At 36.9% G+C, this 20262-nt stretch overlaps 6 protein-coding genes across 7 annotated transcripts in view; 5 read left to right on the top strand and 1 right to left on the bottom strand.

The window, feature by feature from the left end:
• Positions 1 to 662: 662 nt before the first annotated feature.
• Sytbeta (Synaptotagmin beta) overlaps positions 663 to 20262 on the top strand; it is a 44646-nt gene continuing 25046 nt past the window's right edge. For both annotated transcript variants that reach the window (XM_068292691.1, XM_068292692.1), the window contains exons 1-2: positions 663 to 991; positions 14495 to 14681. In XM_068292691.1, the coding sequence (XP_068148792.1) occupies positions 14508 to 14681 (174 nt within the window). In that variant the 5' untranslated portion in view covers positions 663 to 991; positions 14495 to 14507. The remainder of the gene's footprint in view (positions 992 to 14494; positions 14682 to 20262) is intronic.
• LOC137579158 (uncharacterized) lies at positions 4629 to 5060 on the top strand. Its single transcript, XM_068292859.1, has one exon. The coding sequence runs from the start codon at positions 4629 to 4631 to the stop codon at positions 5058 to 5060; it is 432 nt and encodes a 143-aa protein (XP_068148960.1).
• Positions 8724 to 9316, bottom strand: EAChm (Enhancer of Acetyltransferase Chameau). Its single transcript, XM_068292860.1, has one exon. It carries the CDS (start codon positions 9249 to 9251, stop codon positions 8724 to 8726), a length of 528 nt encoding a protein of 175 aa, XP_068148961.1. The 5' UTR covers positions 9252 to 9316.
• Positions 11647 to 11976, top strand: LOC137579164 (uncharacterized). The gene has a single exon (XM_068292869.1). The coding sequence runs from the start codon at positions 11647 to 11649 to the stop codon at positions 11974 to 11976; it is 330 nt and encodes a 109-aa protein (XP_068148970.1).
• On the top strand, positions 13240 to 13560 carry LOC137579165 (protein SHQ1 homolog). Its single transcript, XM_068292870.1, has one exon. The coding sequence runs from the start codon at positions 13240 to 13242 to the stop codon at positions 13558 to 13560; it is 321 nt and encodes a 106-aa protein (XP_068148971.1).
• LOC137579166 (uncharacterized) lies at positions 13696 to 14073 on the top strand. The gene has a single exon (XM_068292871.1). It carries the CDS (start codon positions 13696 to 13698, stop codon positions 14071 to 14073), a length of 378 nt encoding a protein of 125 aa, XP_068148972.1.

Consider the following 20262-nt stretch of genomic DNA (forward strand, 5'->3'; position numbering starts at 1 on the left):
AATACCCTAACCTTATCTTACATGAAATCTTGTACATAATTTCCGTCTAGTAGATATAGATGACTATAACTTTTCCTTTGAAACTTCACCTTTGAACAAAAACTGTGATTTTTTTAATGTTGTTTCTCTGATAATTACAAATCGATCATAAACATTCAAATGCATTTCCAACGTTGCTGGAATACCTATTTATATCCCTCCCAGGAAGGGTATAATTACTGGCCAGCTCCTTATCAGCCGCCCACTGATAAGAGTTGTGAGCTTTCAGTACCCTGTTCGAATAAGTTACAAGGGTATATTTTAAATGCTATTAGTGCATGTGCACAGGCTGTAAAAAGCTTATTAAACTAGGCCTTTGAAAAAGGACATGAGCTGGCATATACCAAGTCTTGTTTTGATGGAAAAGCCTTCAATTTATTGAAGGAAAATGCTAAAACATAAGTGATGAAAGTTCATCCTTTTATCAATACAGCGTAGTTGATGAGTCGTTGCCATTGTCTCCTTTTGACGTGATTTTTTTCGGAATATTTTGCCGAGCGCGCATACACGAAGCCGACGAAGCCTTACGGGCAAAAAAGCTTTTTTTTTGTAGTTGTGAAGCAAATTGCTAACATATGGTAGCATTCTATGGCGTATTCCATCTAACATTAACCATCCTGTCGTTGTGGCAAGCAGTTGTTGCACTTGCCGTACGGTTTGTTGATGTTTCCTCAGTGTTTATTCTTGTGCAGCGTGCAAAACTTGGATTCCCATACGATTTGACTAAATAGTGCAGAAATAATTAATTTTTATTTCCGCCCAACGGAGATTTAATTAAATAGTATCCCCTTATATATTTGTCATTTTTTTTTGTTTCAAATTTCAATTTCAAATTCAAGTGTTTATGAATGCAAGGATATTATCGTGCAACGAAATAAAGAAATTTACGTGAAATTTTCGAAAATCTATAACAGATTTGAGCCAAAAAAATACAAATTATTTTAATTAACAGGTATGTACAATTAATAAATATATGAATTCAACAAAGTTTTCCATTTCCCGACAGGTTTTCGTAGCTTAAACAATAATATTGACAAAAAAATAAGAACAACAACAAATTACTTTGCTTGTAGCAGGGGAAACCGCCTAGAAATAAGTCAATGACATTCAAAGAATATCTCTCTATAATCTCATAAACCAAACAAAGAAATCCCTGAAGTTTTTAAGCCAAAATGTCACTAATCCCCGCCACTTTAAATGCAAAAAATAGAAAGAAAAAAAATATTTTAGCCATCAGTAAGCCGAAATTATCTTTTTCTTTGCTGTTTTATTTTACTTTTTTTTCTTCAGTTTATAGCATGAAATTGTTGTGGCCGCCGTAGGGGTTATTAAAACTCTTATGCTTCGAGTGGATGGTGGTTGGGTGGATTGGTTGGTGAGGGTGGTGCTACTGGCGGTGATGCAGAACAATTTGTCCACTTTGTCCGGAGCCCAGGAACCTTTCAAAAGGCGAAATAATCCTGTGGTGACAGACTTGGTAATAAAAAAAAGGGGTTAATGTAATGGCCAGAACAATTTGTATATCTGTTAAGAAAACAAAAGGGTGCACAGGACTAATAAAAAACTTGATCCAAATAGCAAGAACCTAGATAACAAATTTTTCGCTACTCAATTTAAAATTGAAGTGAAACATGATCTTGGCTGGTCTCCTTCTTGATTTCTACGTTCTTTTTTTCGAGAGTTTGCTAATAAGAAAACTTTTGAATTCAAAAACTTTGGAAAACATTTTTGTTGACACAAAAATGGTGCTCGTTATTTATAGAGGGAATAAATGAAATTACATTAGTTCAATTTTTGAAACCAGAAAATATGTAGAGGAAGTAAGTTAAGTTGGGTTAGTGGGTTCCGATGATCTGTTTCTTTATGTATTAACTGTATAAATGTTCCTACACAGCGAGCCTGCCTCTCCTGTCGTTTTGTATAGCAAACAAACATGCGATTCTATTTATCTCTGATTAGATAATCAACGTTTCGGCGTTGGCTTATCAACTATGTCGAATGTATCGGGTATTCAATGTACAATTTTTGTCCATATTCGTTACGCCTCTGCAGGGCCAATATGTAGTTGTAATATGTATGGAGGCGTAAACAGTGAACTCAAATCCAAACAGTTGTTATGTTTTGGTTTCTCTTTTTATACCATACACCCATAGGGTGAAATGGTATATTAAAGTCGCCAAAATGTATGTAACAGGCAGAAGGAAGCTTCTCCGACCCTATAAAGTATATATATTCTTGATCAGGATGAATAGCCGAGTCGATCTAGCCATGTCCGTCTGTCCGTCCGTCCGTCCGTCCGTCCGTCCGTCCGTCCGTCCGTCCGTCCGTCCGTATGAACACGCAGATCTCGGAGACTATAAGAGCTAGAGCCACCAAATTTGGTATGTATACTCGTGTAGTATGCACATGTTCAGAGTTAATTGGAATTTCGGCCACGCCCCCTTACGCCCCCAGGAATCACATAAAACTGTTTTTCTTAAAAAGTATAACAGCTAGAGACATCAAATTTGGTTTATATACTCGTTTAGTTGGCGCGCAGAAACTAATTGTTTAAACTTTTTGCCACGCCCCCTTCCGCCCCCGGAATTTACATAAAACTGATTTTTTTAAAAACTATGACAGCTACCGACATCAAATTTTGTATGCAGACTAGTTTAATAGACGCGCAGAAACTGGTTATTTAAAAATTTTGCCACGCCCACTTCCGCCCCCGAAAATTAAACAAAACTGATTTTCTCAAAAACTAACAAAGCTAAAGTCACCAAATTTAGTATGTATACTGGCTTAGTATGCGCGCAGAGTATATATATTTTCATATTTTGCCACGCCCACTTCCGCCTCCATAATTAAGAAAAAACCGATTTCCTCCTGTAGTTTTTTGACTATCGCATTCAAATTCGGCAGACTAATTATTCTTATCTATTTCTACAAAACTACCAAATTTTATTGAAATCGGACTAGAAACATGCAAAATATGCGTATGAAAGTATTTTACTAAGCGGTCCACAAGGGCAGAATTGGCCGTTGGCTAGTGGCGGCGCTAGAGTGCTCGTGTGTTTGTAGAGTCAGTGAGATAGCACATAGTATGAAGCATGTAAAAACAATTTAATAGACATACATATGTACATTTGGTTTTCGAAATTTAAAAAAATTTGTTTCACCTATGGTATACCCATGTTTCATGTATGGTATACCCGAGTCGACGAGTCGACTTACTTGCTTCATTTTATTTTTTTTTTTTTTTTGGTATTTGTATTTGTATTTGTTGGGTTCAGTTCAATGACGTAAGTGACTTAGGGGCTACTATCTATATTAGAGATAACGAGACAGAGACAGAAATGGAACAGAAAGACGAAATGGCGAAAAATTAGTCGTAAGTTATCAAGTTTGAATTTATAACTTGTTAATTGAGAGAAGAAGAAACTTTCCTTAGTCAACAATAGGCGTCTGAAACTTGGCCAAGAATATAACTTGACGGAATGAAGTTAAATATGGTTATGGAGGGGAAAACGGAGGAGGCATAGGGCTAGGTCCGGAGGTGCAGATGGGTCTAAACCTGTTGTTATTTGTCTGCCTGCCTCTGACAGGAGCAGACAAAGTACGCGAATGTGTAAGTGTGTGTATGTGTGTGTGTCCCGAGAAACGAGACAGCTTGTCACTGTTGTTGGCCGGACTTAAATTTCATTTCTAATTTTCATTTTTCTGCTCAACTTGCCTCGAGTCCTTTAATTATGGCTACGTAATCCATTTTTATATCCTTATACCTAATGGCATCTCATGTAGATACAAACAAACTCTTACGTTTGAATGTATGTATGTCCATGTGAAAGCACTCAAATTACCTTGTCAATTTTTTCACAATTTTTCCCTTATTGTTATATAGTCAAAGTGAACTGCATTTCCAAAAAGCCAATTAGAACAATTCTCCCAACTACCATAGTTAGTTAGTTGGTCTAAACTAACTTAAATGCTGCGCCGATGTTGCCAAATCCCATTATAAACCTTAATGTACTAAAGTCAGATTAATTCTTCAGATGGATTACAATTATCGTTGGCATATTGCTTGAGGGTTAAGTAGTCGTTGGCATTTGAACAGTTGCTGTTTGATTCGCACTTGTCTATACGAAATTAAAGTTGATTCCCAGTGAATTGTGAAATTCAGACTGGGCGACCAAATTCGAGTAGGTGATTTGCGTTTCGGCGAGACAGTTTCAATATATATTTGTTAGACGTATGCATAATTAAACATTCGAAACACTTGTGGAGGATTAAACACATATCTGCGCTAATGACAACTATTCACAGAAATCTTTAAACACCGTGTGCTAAACAAATAAATAGATCAAAAGACTAAAGAATGCTTTAAACTACGCAAATTTTGGTTTCTTTTTGATGCACGGATTCTCAAGGTTTGCCGACAATAAAACACATCCAATTAATTTGCGAAATTAGTTGAGTAAATATTTGCGATTTGACAAAATAGCCGAGTGATTCGAACATCACTATAAAAGCACCTTGAACTGTCTCCAAACGTTAGTCGAAATCATTTGGTTGTAGTCTTTGCAAGAAATAAGAGGAAAAGATACAAAATGCGTTTGTTCCTTGCTTTGGTTGTTGTCACTCTGGTGACTGTGGCTTCTGCTCAGGTTCAGGGCAGAAGGTTCGTACGTCCGAGTCAGGTGAAGCTGGCCGTGCAACCAGCTCTATATGTGCAGAATCCCTCTGTGGTGAATGCTGTCGCAGATGAGGGGCTCGAGAGCGCAGCCGTTGCAGTTCCCAAGTTGTATCCCCGTTACTACAACGATTATAACTACGATTACGATTGGGGCATGCCACCACGCTTCTGGGGAGGATCACCCAACTGGTATGGCTGGGGTCGTGGAGGAATACCCTACGGCATGCCTCAAGTTGTGCGGGAACCTGTACAGCAGGATACTACGACTGTTTCAGAAGTTGCAGAACCAGTGGCTCAACCTGCATCATCTGACAGCACTGATGCCCAAGTGGTAGCTGATTCTTAGAACTAAATTTTTCATAAATCAATAAAGCGAGCATTTATTTGAAAAACAGAACCACAAAGAAATCTTTACTGAAGCCAAAAAGTATGCAACGCAACAATTGAAAGTAAACACAATGAAAGGTAAAAATGGAAAAAAGAAAAGTTTTTATAAATTCTATTTTCCTATTTGCCTTAAATTACCATTTTAGTTTAATCGAGAGCACACTTGTCTCCAAATATCCTTATCCGCCCTCATATTGGTATAAAATTTCGAACTTTTGGACCGATGAATATATCTACATATATACATATATATATCGATAGTCAACGGCCCATGACATAAAACCGTTTATCTTATCTGGCACTAAAGCGTATTATACTCCACTATACTATATATATATATATATAAATATTACAATGTATATGTATATGTTAGTTGTCTATTGAAATGTCGAGTATTAAGCAAACATTGAGTCCAGTTAGCCATTAAAGGTGCTGCTGGCCAAATAAAACGACATTGGCCAGCATGCAGAATGGAACGGAACGGAATGGACGGGCTAGCCATATGGTGCAATATTGAAAAATCCAATCAAAATGTTAATTTTCAGGGCAGTAAAATTCCCATGAAGCAGCGAAAATAAAATGCTGTGTGTGTGTATATGTTTTTATGTAAACTTGGCTCATTATATTGGGCAAACAAGAGCAACAAGCAAACCTAAAACAATTCTATCAGGTGGCCACGAAATTTATGCAAAATTTCTATGATGTATATTCCTCTTAAAAGGGTTTGTCTGTTCATAAATACACACACACACACACCCAAATACCCAAATACCCATGTATGTGTATATGGATATCTACTTGTTGATTCGTTAAACAAAAACATAACGCAATAGCCTTTCGCCAGTAACTAGAGTACATTGAAGGCATTTTCTATGCTAGTGACGTGCTCTATATTTATTTTTAGGGTTTTGGCTGGGGCTTAGATTGTGGCGCCAAACCGTTAACGGACAATGCTCCTCTCCTAGAGTCCCCCTCCCGCCTCAAGGACCATCGTGTGCCGTTTTATTCACAAGAGTTTTATCAAATGTTACAGCGAATAAAGGGGCAAACAGAACGCAAAAAGCTTTACAAATTGTAAGCTATGCAAATTTCTGTTGATGTTCGCGCAGCGAACTAAAGCCACTTTTCTTAGAAAACTCAATAATTAAGTATGAACATTGTAGAGGTACTAGATACATATATGTATATACTAACACTGACCTTTGGCCTGAGTGCACTTGCAGTTTTAACTCATTTTTGTTCTTTATGTACCAGCATAAAGTGCTTAATGACATGAAAGTAATGAATTAACATCAGATATCAAGGATTACTTTAAAAATAAAACATCATGCAAAAAAAGCAACACTACCACGACTTTGGAATACCCTTTTTATAAACTAACGTCAAATGCCATTGCGTAGTCATAATATGAAATGATCAAGTGAATGATATTCATGTAAGGTTAATAGGTTAACTGACGTAAATCTCTGTGTGGGATAATGCTATGCATGGGTTAAAAGTAGCTCGGCTTGTGGAACTTAATAGTTTCATTAAATTTGATCATTCGTCCTTTGAATTGTGTCAGCCATTTCGCATAGTGCATCATTTTGACGTACAAAATTAACTTGATGAGAGGCAGAGTCAAACCATCATTGACATGGCAATGCCGCTTCCGTTTGCACATGACCAGACAGTCACTCACCCACCGAATCGACCCCTTTTTCTGGGGCATGTTGTGCTAGTTCATACAAAAGAAATGTGTGTGTGTGTGTGTGGAATTGCGTGTGTGGAGTGCGTATGGGGCCTAACAAGCAAACAGAAATTAGCGTCTAGCTTGGGGAAATGATTGCTTAATGGCTCAGTTGCTGTTGTTGTTATTATTACTGCTTCACTAAGCATGGCCTATATGAAACGGAACACAAACAGCAAAATCAACAAATAATATTTTTTAGGCAACCAAAACATGCGTTTAACTAACTAATTTATTCAGCCGAACTTGTATTTTCTGTTAATGCAAATAAATTGGAATAGAGTCAGCTGGAGATGCGACCTCATACTATAATAATCATGTCTATTTTATAAAGTAATCCAAACGATTATCTTAGCTCTTGGGAGTATTTCGACTTCAAGTAGAGCCTGTTCAATGTGTTATGGCCAGCCAGAATGGCATACTTGAGAATACTCTTATAACTAAGCATGATAAAAACCATTGATATTTTCAACTCGTTCGCGTTCTCGTTCTCATTGGGTGTAGATTTCTTTTATATTGGTGCTGTCTTTTTCATTCTGTCAAATGGTTAACTGGACAAATGGGCAAAGGGGATTTAGTTTAATTACCTTGACCCTTAATCAGTGAAGAGCAATCAATTGGGGTTAGCTTGCTGGTGCAATTACTAGAAATCGATTGCAATCAGAGAGAAGAGATTGCTGTAGCTTTGAACTTAGGTCACGACATATGCTGCACACACATGTCCCAAGATTGAGGTCAAGTGTAATGGACTTTATTGTCTAGCCTCTTGGTTGCATATGCCAAAGAGCTTATACTTTCAATTAAATGCAAAGACAAGTTCTTCATTGTCCATTGTGTGGAATTGTATATAAGCATTGTTCAGTGTCCTCTTTGTTCACAAGATTCAATTGGTTTCTTTCAATGTTTTGAAATCGAATTTGAAATTTGAAATTTTCATCAAATACAATGAATCAAAAATCTATTTTTAATGGAAAGTGCCCGAATGGAAATGGGTTTCCAGCCCATTCGTGGGGAAAAAATACGGTCATGGACAAACAAAAATTATTTGTACCTATTTTTAGGAGCGCTTAAATTTATGCAACATTTTTTTTCCTTAAGGACACGACGCTCGAATCAAATTATGATTAAGCCCTAACGGACGCCTGTCAAGGCGATTCTTTGCGTGTATGTGTGTGAGTGTGTCTCTCTCTTTCTTTCTCAGTATGTGTGCGCGCGTGTATTGACATTGATTGGCAGCATAGGCAAATCATCATTGGCAACGGCTACGGCATCGGCATTCACCACAATTGAGTTAAGTGCCAAGTGTTTTTGGCCATCTCAACCAATCCATGTTCATGTCCATGTTTAGGTCCATATCCCTTGACTGCTCATTATGTCATTGTCAAGATTATGAAATAGAAACACGCACTGGATAAAATAATAAGAGAATTTGATTTTGTAGCTCAGAACATTTGTATCCTAACTTTTGATAAATAACTTGCCCTCTGACCTCCCACAACCTCACAATGGAATCAGTCCGGTTGGTTGACATGTTTACAGTGTTAAGTAAATTCATTGTGGCATTGTCCTTGTCCTTGTCCTTGTTGTGATTACTATTGGTGGGTGGATCGAGATACTACGCATGAACATATAATTTAGCATTAGCATTTACTTAAAGTCTTTTGTTATTTAAGATCAACTTGAATATGGTAACCCTGCAGAAAAGAAGCTCAGTAATAGCTTTCCAGAAGTTTTTTTTGCTAAACAATTGTACGCATTTGCGCTTGATTTATTATATGAAATGAAATCATCAGATGATAAACAATAGATTCGATGTTTCCTTTAAAAAAAGTGTAACAGATCTGAACAGATGATTTATGATAATGATGATGCTCTAAATTCTAAAAATAACATTTAGAATTTACTCTTGTCCTCGGGCTCCTCGTCCTCTTGAGTGTCGTTCTCATGGCTAAGTTCCTCCTCGCTAACTTCATCGGATTGAAGATTTGGGTGCCTTTTGTCGTCCTCTTCGGATTCTTTATCCAAAGATGCCTCTTCTTCATCATCCTCCTCTTCGGCTTTTAAATCAGCATCACTCATAGAGATAATATCCTCAATGGATTCTGTTTCATTCTGCTTTACGGCAGTACGCCAGAAACCGTAACCGGGATAATAGTTCCAACTGCCGTAGTTCCATCCATTAGAAGGTTGCTGATTTTGCTGTGGCCTCTGGTTGGGTATCCGATTGATATTAGCATTGGAATTGGCTATACCTGTTATGATAACGGTATTGTTGCCAAATTTAATGGTACTGTTTCTATCCTCCTTGGCCAACTCTTTGGCCAGATCAATGAGGGCTTCGTTCAGTCCATACTGAGGACTGGCATTGCTGTAGGCAAGGATGCCAGCAAAGAATAAAACGGCGACGACAAATGAACGCATATCGACTTCGATAATTTGAAAGACTTCAAAATTCTTTTACTGAACAGCCAATACAGCGATGTAACTGTGACTATGCTAGATACAATGAAACTTATGCTATTTATAGTTGCTTTACATGTAAATGAGGTGCAGTAGTCCAAGGTCTTTTACAAAATCTAACCATTGTATATAATTCGATATTATCATGACACTTTGATGACATTTTTATCAATTTTCAAATTGTTCTCAAAAAAACAGAAAAACAAAAAAAAAACAAAACCCTGAGATAAAGCAATTGTGCAAATAGGCTCCAATTTCTTGGAATACTAACAAAAATTTGGAGTTTTGTACATGTTGTGACTCATTCATTAGACAGTAGAGTTTGACTAATGGATTTTGTAACAAACATCTATATTTTAGACATATTTATGGAATATTGATACCATTCTTAATATTACTAGAACATTAGAAAGTTTTCGCAGTACAGATTTTAAATACATTAAATACTTTTTTTTTTTTTTTTTTTGATATTCTATTGAATCTTTTAACGTACTCATAGACTACTGTATTACTGAGGGGTTAGACAACTCAAAATTATTATTATTATTATTAGCTTTGGCTGTTCATATACAGGTCTAACGACCAAATATTTACCCAACCGTCTGAAGAGTACCTCGCACACGACTTGACGACTTCAATCAAGGTGACAGCTGTTGGTATGTAAATACTGTACGGCCATCACTGTACTGAATTCCATGGAAGTGTCATTTTTGCCATACTATGTATATCCCGTTGACCCCCAAAAATTTGGGCTATAAAAACCACCAAAGCCTGGAGAATCAGCATTAGTCAAACATTTGGCATACAACAATCATGCGTACCCTCGTTCTGCTAGCTCTCTTTGGAATTGTCTTGTTGGCTACTGTGTCGGCTGCTCCGGTTGGTCCTAAAGACTCCAACCCAGAACACCCAGAACAATCTGCTGAAGACGAGAATAGTGAGGAAGATGAAAACGACGGTGATGAAGAAGATGACGAGGACACATTAGGAGGGGAGGAAAATCAACCACAGAACGAAGACGATGACAAGGACGATCAGTCCAATCATGAGGACGATGGTGATGATAGGGAGGAATAAGAAATCAATGGATGGCTCTATCTTCAAAACGAACGTATCACAAAGTTGCGTTGTTAATTGTTTACCTAAATGTATCTATCCCGTATGAAGTTTGAACAACTGTGTGTGTACTTGTGTGTACACAGTGGTAATAAAATAATTTAATTTAATTTTTCCCATTACACGTACACTTGAAGCCGTCATAATCAACAACCAAACTTTTACCTATGTACGCTTATAGACTTGAAGAAAAACCCAGCCTCTCTCTAATGACTCTATCAAATATTGTTTCTGTTAATAAAAAGCTATTTTCTTTAATCTAACTACAAGTCTTATATTTAAATCCTTTTTTGGTTTGATGAACTCTCACCCCAATTATTTCTGCAATTCACATTCATAGCCTTTGCCTGTGTAAATTCTCAGATAATATCTTGACATAAAGAAAAGTAATTAGATTCCTTATATGGGGCGATTACAGCACTGTTCCTATTTGTATGTTCAATATCAATATCACATGTGAACGATTAGAATAGTTATTTGCCAATTACAACGATTATAATTATTTAAAACAGATTGTAAATATTTAGATTTTCACTTATAGAGAGTAGAGGGTAAAGCTGTATTCCTATAAAAAAGAGGCGCTGCATCTGAACATTTATGAAGTTATCTGCTTCTGCCAAACTGTAAAGATGCGCACTTTTGTCTTATTCGCCGTAGTAGCTGTGTTGGCCCTAAACTGTGCCATGGGCCACTTCCGTGGTAACTCCAGCCATTTCGGTGGCAATTCAAGTCATATCGGTGGCAATTCAAGTCATTTTGGCGGAAACTCAAGTCACTTTGGCGGTAACTCGAGCCACATTGGCGGCAACTCAACTGGTCGCCATAACTTCTCCGATTGGGAAGTGCCCCGTCATTGGCCAAGATGGGGTGGTCACGGACCTGTCGTAGTCCATCCACATGGCAACGGCTCACTTTCCAACAGTACATCTGCCAACAGCACAAATGTGGATTAATTATTCAAATTAATAAAATCTTATAGCAGGCAAAAATACGCAATTTTTTTTTTCTTTTTTATACTGGAAATTTCCCACAAAAATTCTGTCAATATTTTTGAGTAAACTTTTTATTTTTGGCAAATAGCTTGTAAGTTTTTATTTGCAATTGAAACAATTGTATAAATATCAGGATCTTACGAATTTCTTTGTCAAGAAGTTGGCAAAACATTTCCGTATAAATAGACTGTTGCGAGGCAAAATTCGAAAGCAGTTTATTTGGGAACTTCTTGAAGATCAAAACGAAAATGCGTACATTGATTGTTTGTGTCTTGTTGGCCTTTTTGGCGATCAGCTTCGTTCAGGCCCGTCCAAGTGAGGAAGAATCAGATGTCTTGGACTCTACAAGTGAAAATAATGTTGTGGATGACTCCGAAACAACAAATGCCGACGAGACTGATGAAGAAGGTGACGAAGTAGGCGAGGAAGAAGGCGACGCCGATGAAGATGATGATGAAGAAGAAGAGAGCACCAGCACCACCACCACAGAGGCACCTAAGCATAAGAAGATCTTCTGGCCTAGATTTGGGGGACATGGACCCGTTGTTATTCACCCACGTTTCAAAGCTGTCGCTTAAATCAGTTAGTAGATGAACAGTTAAAAAGAGAAATAAACGCTTGAAAAATCAATCAGAAGATTTTAGAAATTTGTTTGTATTATTTTTTTGAACCGAACACAAAATTGTTCTTTTAATTGTCAAACAAAATGCGTCTCTAAGGAAGGATTTCCGATCCTTAAAGTAATGAATAGCCAAGTTAATATAGCTATTTGACATTTCCGTCTGTATGAACACTTTAATTTCGGATCTTGCAAGCATTTGAGTTTGTAGATTATATATTTTAAGCATCGTCACTTCTATATACATACAACATATGTTAGGACTGTCCATCGGTCTACCAAACTTTGTAAATATTGCATGGAAATTGTTGCAAGAGGGCGAAACTGCCCGTGGGAGGCGATAAAGTTGTCATGTGCTCTTTAAACTATTCGAAATAGTTGTACATAGGACTACAGGTATAAACCATGTATATTATGTGCATTTTGTCTTTCCAAACCGGCTTATCGAAATAGACGCGACGATTTACTTAATTTTGAAATAGGTTGACTACTCTTCCTGTAACAATGTGATCATGTGTAAATGGCTAGAACAACTATTTGCCAATTACAAGGCTTGCAGTTAATTGAAACAGATTGTAAATATTTACATTTTCACCTATAGACTGCTATAAAAAGAGGCGCTGCATCTGAATCTGTATGAAGTTATCAGCTTCTACTAAACTGTAAAGATGCGCACTTTATTCCTATTTGCTTTGGTAGCCGTCTTGGCCATCAATTGCGCCATGGGCCACTTCGGCGGTAATTCAAGTCATTTCGGCGGCAATTCAAGTCGTTTCGGCGTTAATTCAACTGTTCCAGGCGGTTGGGGATGGCCCTGGTTCTGGCCCTTGCGTTGGCCAATATGGGGTGGTCATGGGCCTGTCATTGTTCATCCATTCCCCAACAGTACACTCTCCAACAGTACATCTGTCAACAGCACAACATCGGTATAATTATTTATATAAATAAAATCTCAAAGCAGCCAAAAATATCTCTTTGATTCGTTTTTTTTTTGCGTTCTGGAAAGTTCCCATAAAATATTCCGTAAATATTTTTGAGTCAACTTTTTATTTTTGGCAAATAGCTTGTAAGTTTTTATTTGCAATTGAAACAATTGTATAAATATCAGGATCTTATGAATTTCTTTGTCAAGAAATTGGCAAAACTTTTCGTATAAATAGACTGTTGCGAGGCGAAATTCAAAAGCAGTTTATTTGGGAACTTCTTCAAGATCAAAACGAAAATGCGTACATTGATTGTTTGTGCCTTGTTGGCCTTTTTGGCGATCAGCTTCGTTCAGGCCCGTCCAAGTGAGGAGGAATCAGATGTCTTGGACTCTACGACTGAAAATAATGTTGTGGAAGACTCCGAGACCACAGAATCCGAGGAGACAGAAGTAGAAGGCGAAGAAGAAGGCGACGCTGATGAAAATGATGATGATGAAGAGAGCACCAGCACCACCACCACCACCACAGAGGCGCCTAAGCACAAGAAGATCTTCTGGCCTAGATTTGGAGGACATGGACCCGTTGTTATTCACCGGCACTTGAAAACAATCGTTTAACTCAACTTAAAAATAAAGTTAGTTAAACATTCAAAAATAATAAAAAAGCGCTTGACAAATTCATAAACGGAGAAACGACAAAAGCATATGTTATTTGAGTCAAACGTAATAGTATTCATTCAATTGTCAGACGAAATGCGCACATTGCTTCTCTTGGCGCTCATTGGAGGCTTTATTGTTGTTTCAGTTGTTTCGCATGGAGAAGATGAAACGAGACTCACAGAGGAAGAGTCCCACGATCCTGAGCAGGAAGAGGTGCATGGAGAAGGGGAGGAGGCTCACGAAGAAGGTGCAAGGGTGCTTGGAGAAGGTGAGGAGGTGCATGCCGAAGGGCAGGAGGAAATCCTTTCAGATGACGAGGATGATGATGAGGATTCGACAGCTGATAGACCAGGACCATATATACCGAATAATTCATTTAACTATCCTACTGCAGCTCCAGACTTCCGGCCATATGCAAGATTTGCCATACTCCGTCGCGGTGTACCTTATATGCCCAACATTGACTTTTAGGCAAAAAACTAAAATAAATAAACACGAAAAACTTTCCGACATAAATAAGACAAATTTACACAGTTGTATCAGCTGAAATAAATACACAGATGTTTTCACTTTCCGAGATGTGAGACTAAACCAAATAGTTTTTCTTTGTTTTGGCTTATGGTTCAGTTGAAATGCGTCTATCTTATTGGCTGGTTGTGATAGCTCTTGGGGCTATATGGATTATACCAGAGACCCAATCCAGGGACAGTAAAGATCACTGGAGTCTGGAGAATGAGAAAATCTGCGAGAGGAACGAGAATTGCGGCAATGGCGAGAAGGAGCTGCCGCCATTCAAGCGAAAGACTTTCTACTTTGCCATTTAAATAAGAATAAATTTATTGATTGACATCAAGCAAAAGTTTTAACTGTTTCATTTTCATTATCATTGCAGATTGTGACTCAAAATGGTTTTGGTAAGTTCAGCAGTTTTGGGAGCTGCAGCTGGCACTGGTCTGGCGCTGCTTGTGGCCGTCACCATTGTCATGTATCGCTACTACTTGCTACGTAAGCGTGGCAAGGAATGGGAGGAACTGGATCGCTGGGAGGAGACACGCATCATGCGAAAGCTGCAATTGAAGGTACGTTGTCAACTGCTTCGGATATCTCCACCACCTCTCCCTCCTTATGTAAATCCAAGCTGACACTATCAAAATATGGTCTCGAAATGTAACAGACAACAAACTGATTTGAGTGAGCGCTGCGTTTAATGTTTCTGACAGTTTGTGGCTTGCGTAAATGCCATAACTGTGAGAAGCTGCGTCAGAAGAAGTGTGGACAATTCATGATTTCAAATTCTTATGCGTAAAGCGAAAATATTTAAAATTTAATTCACAAGCCACCTAAAGCTTGTATCCAAAATTGTCATGAAAGCTTAAAGTCTATCCACGAGTAATACTCGGTCTATGGATATTGAAGTCCAAAAAAGCATCTCGAAGTTGAAATGTCTCTTCGCCGGGTGGTTTTTTAATTTTGGGTTTTCTTTTTTGTCCCTATTAGCTTAAGGAAAAATTCATTTTAATTGGTAATAGCTCGGTTTGAGTGTTGGTACCGCCAGCAGAAGCGGTTAAGTCTTTTAATCTTTCTGCTTATAAGGCCTGAAACGGAGTTATTAAATTTAATTTGATTCTAATTTTAAAAAAGCTGTTAGCTGGCTCCAGAGCCTAAAAGCAGACTGTGCCATTTTGCAGCTTGTTGCTTTGGCAGGGTTCGTATCTTTGCTAAATAGAAGATGGTCAGACATGGTTTCTGTACTGGATATGGCGAATATTCATTCCTACTGGTTTGTGTATTTGATACACAGTGATGGTGCCTTAACTAGAATCGTCGTGTTAAGTAAATTATATTCTCATCAGTGCCATATAGCAGGCTTAGCAAATGCTACGGGCCCCGCATGTTAAAAAAAGTTCTCTGATCACTAAAAGGAAACAAACTTGAGTATTTGAAAAATTCTTAATAACTCTCAAATTTGCATACCTGTAACTTTGCCAAATTTTAACCGCCTTTATCTCAATTTAATGCTATTTAATTAAAATTTAAATTAAAATGTAAGTCACGCAGATTATCAAGATGCCTTATCAAGCGAGGACAACAAAATGCCAATGAACAACAAACGACCAAGTGTTTAATGCCAATTTAAATGATTTAAGACATTTAAATGATATATAACTTCTTGAAATCGCTTAAAAAGACAAGTAAGTTTCTGCTATGCGTCATTAGGATAATTTGAAGAAGTGTTTGGGAATCAGAAAATAACTTTTCAAACATACATACATACGTCTGTTTAATTTGAAAAGTGCGTCACTTATACAATTAGAAATAAAGAATGATGCAAGTTTCCAAAGTATAAAGATGGTGTTTGCTCTTAAGGATTTAGACATTTGCCCTATCATTTGCTAGTTCAGAACTTGCACATTGAAGTCTAAAGTAATGCCAACTTATTAAGTAAATCGAATTACAATTGTTGCTGATCCATTGGGTTCAATCCATCAGTCAAAAACATTGATGAGCACTGTGGCCGTTTCGAAAAGGAATGGATATCAAAGTGCAGCACCGCCAATTGAATTGAAGAAAGGACCTCTAAACCTCCAGGACAAAGGGAACTTTAGTTTCTCGAGGTTTATTTCATGAATGAAAGTCAGTGCAGGACAAAGGTCAGCGAACAAAGATTCATTGAATTCACAAAAGGACGACGCGCACTTGCAGTGATCTGCAGTTTTTGTGTTGTAAAAAAAGAGAAAAGAGGACTCCTGAATGTCCTTTGTGGATGGAGGTCCCAGCGACCCACAAGAAGACTAGACATTTGAGGCATTTATATTGTGTTTTTTTTTTTTTTTTTTTTCGTAAATTTAGGTTTATAGCATTTGTTTTTTATTTGTATTATATTTGTTTGTTTTATTTTTTTCTTCTTGTTTTTTTTGGTGGTGGTCAAGGACAATTCGCTTGCAGGACAATGCTATTAATCACGACTCTTTAGTCGAGTGTGTTGTGGTCAATATTGTGGCTGATTTAGAAGGCCATCACCCAGTGACTGTGGCTGGGAGGTAATCGTTGGTTGTTCGTTGAGTTTGTATTTTTTTTTGTAAGGGTTGATCAAGCAGCCAACACTAACACTTAAACACTTAACGTCTAATCAAATTATAAAAACAACAAACAGAAACCAGAAACGCTTATCACCCTCTTCTAACCACTTGGATATACTATAGGTACACCAACCCCCTCAATGTCGGCGACGACAAGCCAAAGCCAGTTAATGAAAACAGCATTTACAATCATAAAACGCTTCAATGGGTACGCTCTGTAGCACGCGTTGGGCTAGGTCACCAAAAACCAACGAGAATAACGACAATCATCCCCATATCCCAGACTATACATACATACGTGTATGTATGTATGTATATCATTTATGTGGAAATCAAATGCATAATGAAACATATTTTGATACGGCTTCAAAGCCATTCAAACATCGAGTTCTCCGTTTGATTTGCAGCCGCTGCGGACGCCATTCTTTAGCTAGAGATACATTTGTATCTGTGATCTCTTTGATTGGATTTCGGATAAATAAATATGGCTGTTGCCAGCAGACAATTTGAAAAATAATTAATTTATCGCCACATTGTTTGTCATATTTCATTTACTCTACTGATTTCAATTCGGTGACTCGATAAAAGAATATACATATATTAATCATAAGTTTAGACCCAGTTTAAGTTCCAACTAACACAAATAGTTTTTGATGTAAATAGAGCTTTGTTGCTCACTGATTTGATAATCAAAGAAACATAATAATTTTCAATCAAAAAATTCATAATCATTTATGAATAGGTCAGTATAATTCTTATTTAGAATATACTTCAAATTTGAACTACATTCATTTGTCATTTCAAGCTATCTTAATAAGCTTTTACTTACAAATAAAAATATGATAATAATATTTATCAAATCAAAATATTTGAAAATGATCATCTTCTGACTGGAAATTTGAGATATTTTCATAACTGATTTTGTTTTTATTTTTTTGAACATAATATTTTATTCAAAATAGCCAACATTTAAATTAAATTTGTCTTCTTATTGGCGGACATTTCGATTTAAAGACATTGATTACCTTAAGACAAGTTAATGGATACCAAATATGTGTATCAAACAATTAGTTAATTATATTATGATGCCATTTGAGCATGAAAAGAGTTTTCTATTTACATATACTTATCAGTAAGAATAGCTGATTGGTTTCTATGGCAGTTATATCCCATTTACCCCTTAAAGGACGCTAAGGACTCTCGGCTATTGACACACAAACACGCAAAGCTCATTCGTAATTTATTCATAAACCAGAAAATATGAAACTACTTGAGCTATAATGAAGTCATATTTGTTAAATCAACAAAATATGTGTATATGTATGTATGTATATAAAAGTGGTTCACCATTCAGCATGAAGGAAAAACAAACCCCTCAGGATGGTTGCCCCTTTCTTTCTTTGGCTTCCATCCGTTTGCTTGCATATTCGCATTTAAGTAGCAACAATGGCCAACAACAATCAGTCAAATGCAAATGTCACAACCAATTAATGTCAATGATGATGATTTACCCGAGCGCAGGGATCTCAACAGGGAAAATCCCGCCACTGTGGTGGTGGGTTCAGGTCGGCCATCAAAGCAAAAGCCCGTTCAATGATACCAAATCTTGTTTTTCTGCATCTGTATCTCTTTGCGGAGTATTTTGTTTTTCTGTTCTGTATCTGTTACCGTATCAAGCGAAACAATTTCGTTATGCTTTCATTTGTTCAACGTTTAGACGAGTTTCGTTCACAATTAATATCAGACAGAAAGAGAAAAAGAGAAAGAGATATAGAAATGAATGAAGTTTCTACGAAATGTATTTGTGTTTTAGTTTTTTTTGTTTTTTTTTTTTTTTGCATAGATTCTTTCTTACATATAAAAAGCAAGTCAAACAGCACACGATCCATTTGGGTTTTCTTGAAAATTAATCGAGCATGAAAAGAAAATGCACAAAAAACGGAAGTGGTCAAAGGGAAAACTCAAGTGGCCCTTCACTTGAAAGCAACAAAAAACAATAGAAATATAAATGGTCCAGTCCAGTTTCCAAGACCAGATGGAGGTCCTTCTGCCAAGCACGAGACCAAAAAAACAACATCAAATAGTTTAAGAATCCTACACAGCTGCCCTACATACACGAGCAGGCCATAAGAATTGTTTCTTCCCTTTTTTTCGCATTCCACTGTATTGGCCGGCCTGCCAATTAAGCATAGGCCATCATCAACAGACAAATCGAAAATGCGAAATATCGCCCCCGTAAAATCGTTGCATGGATGTTACATACATATGTACCTACTACTCTCTACATGCATACAAACATATATATGGTTTTCAATGGCAATTGTCCTACGTTTTATAGCCACTTAACATATGATCAACTGGAGGACGGGGCAGACAGACAGACAAACACACAGAGACACCTTCCCCCCGTTACAATACCATGAAAAGAACAATTATGTGAAAATCCTTAAAGTCAGTTAACAAATGATAAAAGTACCTTTATAATTCTATGTAATGTAACCCAAAAATCAAGCAAAAAAAAAAAAAAAAAATCTAGAAAAGAATAACAAAATTTGTCTCTTTGCCCCGTCGGCAGCGTCAACGACGGCGGCAGCGGCGACTCAATGTCTGGCTAGGTAGAGAGCCTCACACAAAGGCGCAACGTGTGTCGCACTGAGCCATGAATGAATGGGCCCGAAACAGTGAATGGACCTAGTTGATGATGCATGATCCTGGCCCTTTGTTAACACTCGAAGAGAATGCATCAATAAAAACATGTTAAGAGAGCGAGAGCGAGTTGACAATGCGTTAAGCGGCCACTTGGCTTACAAGTTGGCATGAAATTTGGCATTTAACGGTTAGGGGGCTGCCGATTTTTCTATAGAAATTTCAATACAATTCAAAAATTTAAACCGAAAATATTAACTAATTTTGGTTAATCTGTTTGTAGGGACCGAACATTTGTGAAAGAGGGGGGAAAAATCTGTTCGATCTTCAGTTAATGTTGGGAAAATATGTAAATAACCATTGAAAGTTGAATAATTATGCAAAAGATTAGATTTAATAATTTAAAAGATTTCCATGTAGACTGAAACCAAATATATTAGACATGAATTTTTCAAAAATTGTCTAAACTAGAGCTTCATGAAGTTAAGGCTTATTGGAATGCTTTGTTGTTCTTTGGCATTGTCTCGCCTCGAAAGATATCATCATAGCGTGATCTATATAACAAAATTAAATTGAAGAAATAAAATATCACCTTTAAAAATCGATTACAAATTAACAAAGTTAAACATTTGCAAAAGAATTTCCCGAATATTTTGATAAATAATTCATTTTTTCAATGATTCGATCTACCATTCAAATGCATAAAATGATTAGTAAACATAAGTACATATCATTCCCATGTGATTTATTACTATTAATATTGACACCTCTTATGATAAAAGTCAGAAAATGTATATTGAAATGTTTGTAGCGATCTAGGTTTTAAAAAAGTATGACTAGCATACTGTAGGTATCCAATTTACAATGCTCAATTCACAATTGATCTAACACATTCTTAACTAATTTATGAAGTAATAAAAGAACTTTAAATATG

This window comes from Drosophila tropicalis, unplaced genomic scaffold (genome assembly GCF_018151085.1).
Source record: "Drosophila tropicalis isolate 14030-0801.00 unplaced genomic scaffold, ASM1815108v1 contig_694, whole genome shotgun sequence".
NCBI lineage: Eukaryota > Metazoa > Arthropoda > Insecta > Diptera > Drosophilidae > Drosophila > Drosophila tropicalis.